The sequence below is a fragment of the Macadamia integrifolia genome, unplaced genomic scaffold (genome assembly GCF_013358625.1).
Source record: "Macadamia integrifolia cultivar HAES 741 unplaced genomic scaffold, SCU_Mint_v3 scaffold870, whole genome shotgun sequence".
NCBI lineage: Eukaryota > Viridiplantae > Streptophyta > Magnoliopsida > Proteales > Proteaceae > Macadamia > Macadamia integrifolia.
The window spans coordinates 215,965-220,219 of NW_024870565.1; the positions used below are offsets into that span (position 1 = coordinate 215,965).

The 4,255-nt window shown below is 44.2% G+C and overlaps 1 protein-coding gene across 2 annotated transcripts; it reads right to left on the reverse strand.

Moving 5' to 3' along the window:
• Nucleotides 1-315: 315 nt before the first annotated feature.
• LOC122070276 lies at nucleotides 316-2,507 on the reverse strand. 2 transcript variants are annotated; one of them, XR_006137727.1, is made up of 6 exons: nucleotides 2,369-2,507; nucleotides 1,593-1,977; nucleotides 1,357-1,518; nucleotides 951-1,289; nucleotides 654-880; nucleotides 316-590 (listed from the first exon to the last, which is right to left on the reverse strand). XR_006137727.1 is itself a non-coding variant. In XM_042634401.1 (5 exons), exons 2-4 carry the CDS (start codon nucleotides 1,441-1,443, stop codon nucleotides 695-697), a joined length of 612 nt encoding a protein of 203 aa, XP_042490335.1. In that variant the 5' UTR covers nucleotides 1,444-1,518; nucleotides 1,593-2,289; the 3' UTR covers nucleotides 316-590; nucleotides 654-694. The 2 variants fall into 2 exon arrangements, 1 of the variants encoding a protein (XP_042490335.1); XM_042634401.1 differs by lacking the exon at nucleotides 2,369-2,507 and having other exon boundaries at nucleotides 1,593-2,289.
• Between the last annotated feature and the right edge of the window lie 1,748 nt (nucleotides 2,508-4,255).

Genomic DNA, 4,255 nt, shown 5'->3' on the forward strand with positions numbered 1-4,255 from the left:
GGCTAGAGGAGACGAACCCAGAAGAATTAGTGAACTTTCACCCACCTCAAGAGTTGTCTCCCCACCTTGTTACTTACCTATCTTGTCTATCGTAGGAAAGTTATTTTCCTCCCATGTAATTCACTTGGTAATAGAATGAGGAAGTATCTAGATTCTTGTGTAATCCCGATTATTCTAATTATGACTTGAGTTATGGAATTGATTATGCCTAAGCATTGCAAGCAACTAAAACAAAAAGAGAAAGTTTTTCTTTTTACCAAAGATAAGTTTTCATTCATTAGATGCTGAAATAAAATGATGAACAAACAAGGGGAGGAAAAAAGAAAAAAGAAAGAAAATATCCATGTGTTTGTGTTTTCAATAAATGCAGGAACAAATCCCTATAAGTTAAAAGCCATCATCTGGGTCGTACTCTGAACCATCCTCATGGAGAGCTAGGGAACTTGCAGATGCTAGTCCAGCCTGCTCCAGCCTTTGGGTCAGGTCCTGAATTAGCGTGTCCTACCGTGCAATCTCCTAATCCTTGGTAACTATCACCTCGCAAAGGCATAGTGCATCCTCCTAATCTCAGCATAGACCTCCGAGGACACCTGAGAAAGAGCATATCAACCAGAGAAAATCAAGAGTTAATTGGAGGATGATCGGATACTTACATTATCATAAGGAATAGGCAATCCATGGAAAGCGTCTACATCTATGTTCGGATCCAGAAGATGAGGGAGACTGGGGTTGGCTGCGTTGGGATAGGTCCAGGCAAGGAAGCCACGAAAGGGGACGTTAGTAACCCTGAGAGACCCTCCGGCACTGGTAAAGGGTCCTGCTTGTGAAGGATTGGTAGCACTGGAATGAGACCGAACAGATCTACACATCTCACTCTCCCCTGAAAGAACATCAGTCAAGACCAAAACAGAAAAGGATTTGGAGGAAATACTCAAGAAAGGGTAACATACCACTGGACCATCAAGACCAAGAGGGGTGCATACTGTCTTCTCCTCCAAGAAGGCTCTGTAGTCCCTATCCTGATCTAGAAATGAGTCATACCATACTCCGTTAGCAAAAAGCTCCATCTCGTCTGCTAGGATGATCTCTGGGCAGTGCATAGTGGGTGGAGGAAGACCAGGAGAAGGGCATGGCTCGATATTCGACCATTGGGGTACTAATCTCTCTCCCAAATACCAAGCATGTCCCCATATTCCTCGAAAAAGGACTCGGTGCTCGGATAAGTTCTTAACCAAGGCTAATCTTTCAAGATCTAAAAATACAAGGTCATGGAATGGTCTCCAAGTAACCTACGAAACCAAGGAGAAGTAAGTACAGCAGAAGCTGAAAGGAATTTTAGTATCAGATATGGCATACCTCGGTGAGATCGTTCAAAAGAGAATGAGTGGTGGTCCACAGAGGATGGCGTCGAGCCCTGGGCACCTGATTATCTCCCCACCTCATGGCTACAGGGAAGAAGAATGGCTCAGGGTCCCTCAGTTTGGGAGCTATAGTCCCCAAATGCTCAAAGCACTAAGGCTGTTTCAAGAAATTAAAGTAAGAAAGTGCAATCCAGATGGATGAAAGGAAATGGGTAAAAGAAGGAAAGTTACCTGAATAATGAAGTCTACCCCCTTGAGGCCCTTGTCTCCATAGGACACCAGATTTAGGGACCGCAGGAGATATGCATAGGCAGCCCCGCCCCAGTCCCAAGTGTCTACTGTACGAAGATCTCGAAGGAAGTACACCAGAAGGATATCCACTCCCCCTTGAAGGTCGTTGAAGAGCACTGACCCATAGCAAACAGCAAGAATGAACTGGCCACCTGTGATATGTTACCTGGGTTCTCCCCCAAGCCAAATTTCCACCATCAAGCACTGATCTCCCCTAGGCGAATATGTGTCTGGCCAGCAGCAATGGTAATGTCGGTCAAGTCTACGAACTCCTGGATAGTCAAAGCCCTAGGTAGGGTCATGGATCTACCCCCAAATGGAATGCCTATCAAAGCATAGAAGCATAGAAGCATAAGGATGTGATGGTGATCTCGCCAGCAGAAAGATGGAAAGAATGGGTACTTGGCCACCACCGCTCCATCAGGGCTCCCACCAGTGCCGGGTTAAACTTTCGAGTCTCTACCAAAGCTAGCCAGTCCTAGGTATAACGCATCAACTGTCTGCTTTACTCTACGAGGAAGCATCTTATGCCATGACTGAACCATGTCAGGATGGCCATACGAGGCCAAGGTTGGTGGGTCCTTCCCCTCATGTTAATGGAAATAAAAGAATGCAAAAAATAAATAAATAAACAACAAAAAAGCAAAACAGCATAAAAAGAAAGAAAAGGCAAAAATAAACGTAATCAAAATAATGATTATAATATAAAGACTTACCCAGGAATCCCATATAGAGTTGCAGATGTGATTCCGACTATTATGAAGGGTTTGCCCAGAGTACTTGTAGGCCAAGCCCTCGTCCTTGCAGGAAGGATTGCTGCAACTCTCTAGATGGACTTCTCCCAAAGTCTTTCTCTTTCTCCTATCAGCCATATTTTTTAAAAATTGTAAGAAGCCCAAAAACTTTCCAAAATTATAAGAAGCCCTAGAAACTTCCCAAATTACAAGAAGCCCCTGAAAGTTTCCCAAATTGCATAAAAGCCCACAAGAATATCAAATTCTCCAAATGAATCCTCCTTCAAGAACAAGATGAAGAATCCTCAAGAACTTCAAGAACAAGATGAAGATCTTCAAGAACTTCAAAAGCAAGGTGAAAAACTCCAAGAACAAGAAGGAAAACTTCAAGAAAAACCAAGGAGCTCCAGGAACTCAAAACTCACTCAGAAAAGTTAAAATGAAGAATGAACAGGGGAGGGGACCCATTATATATAATAATAATAATAATAATAAAGATTCCAAATCAAGTATCAGAATTCAAATCAAATTCCAAACCAAAAGCAAAGAGCAAAATTCCAAATCAAAGAACCAAGAATCAAGGAAAAATCAAGAAGAGACATAATTTCATTGACCCGGCCCTAGGCGGCCCAATTTCATTTACCCGGCCCAAGCGGCCCAATCTCATTGACCCAACCCCAAGTGGCCCAATTGCATTTTCCCGGCCCCAGGTGGCCCAATTTCATTAACTCAGCCCCAGGTGGCCCAATTGCATTTACCCCGCCCCATGTGGCCCAATATCTTTGTATTGGCTCTAAGTGACCCGATCTTTTAGACCAAATTCTCTAAACTGGCATATGCAAAGCCCAGTTAAGGAAAATCCAATAATCAAATGTTTTTGCCTGTTACAAGAGTGGAGAGCAGAAAATTCCTCCCTTGTAACTATAGGTCCCAGATAGTCCAAATTGGTTTGAAAACCCCAACCTAGAGATCAAATTCCCTGAACTGGCACATGTGAAGCCCAGCTAAGGAAAATTCAAAGATCAAAATACTAACATCTTTTGCAGGATTGGAAGAATAGTGAATTCCTTTCCTACAATCAGCAGCCCAGGTAAGTCCTAAACTCTAAAGTAGTTGAGAGGTATTATTTATTGCATTTTTCAACTCCGTCATTAATGAGTAAGATGATGGCAGTACATGCATTGGGTGACAAAATGTGGTCGTTCTTTTCTTTGCCTTCAGCCATTGGCACATGCCTTGGCCGAAGAGGGGCATTCTGTAGACACCCAATTTTGTCACCCTCCTCCGACTATGATGAAATGCGGATCTTAGACGTAACTTTTGACTTCTAATCAATAGAGATGATGATTGACTGAGAAAACCCAGAAACATTCCCCACCTGCCTGAAAACCTTGGAAACCTCGCACGGGAAGGAAGAGGGTCCAATTTTGAATTTTCATATGAAGGAATCTGGTCAAGATGACAGTACAGATAGATAGTACTCAAAAATACGAATTCAATGATATATGGTACATCAAAATTGGACCGTCAGATTTCTCACAATCTTCCCTGAAAAATCACATTTTTTTCGCGTGCATGTCGTGCACACCAACCAACCAAGCCAGCCAGCCAGCCCAACTAGCCAAGCCAGCCAGCCAGCCCAGCTAACTAGCCTAGCCTACCTCGTACCGCCCTTATGCCCTCACCGTATGCTGCATATACCCCTGCTACATGGCCTATGTACCCTCGCCGCACACCCCTACTGTATGGCATGCACGCCCCCGATGCATGGCCTACGTGCCCCCGCCACGTGTTGCGTGCACCCCTACTGGATGACTTGCTCTCCCCCGCTGCTTACTCGTGCACCCCCACTGCATAGCCTGCGCCCCC

Excerpts from the sequence above, each read along its gene's own strand:
- LOC122070276 (XM_042634401.1), bottom strand. The coding sequence starts at position 1,443 with ATGAGGTGGGGAGATAATCAGGTGCCCAGGGCTCGACGCCATCCTCTG. Across the intron at positions 1,290-1,356 it reads TTTTGAACGATCTCACCGAG|GTTACTTGGAGACCATTCCA; the intron begins GTATGCCATATC and ends TTGGTTTCGTAG. Across the intron at positions 881-950 it reads TTGGTCTTGATGGTCCAGTG|GGGAGAGTGAGATGTGTAGA; the intron begins GTATGTTACCCT and ends ATGTTCTTTCAG.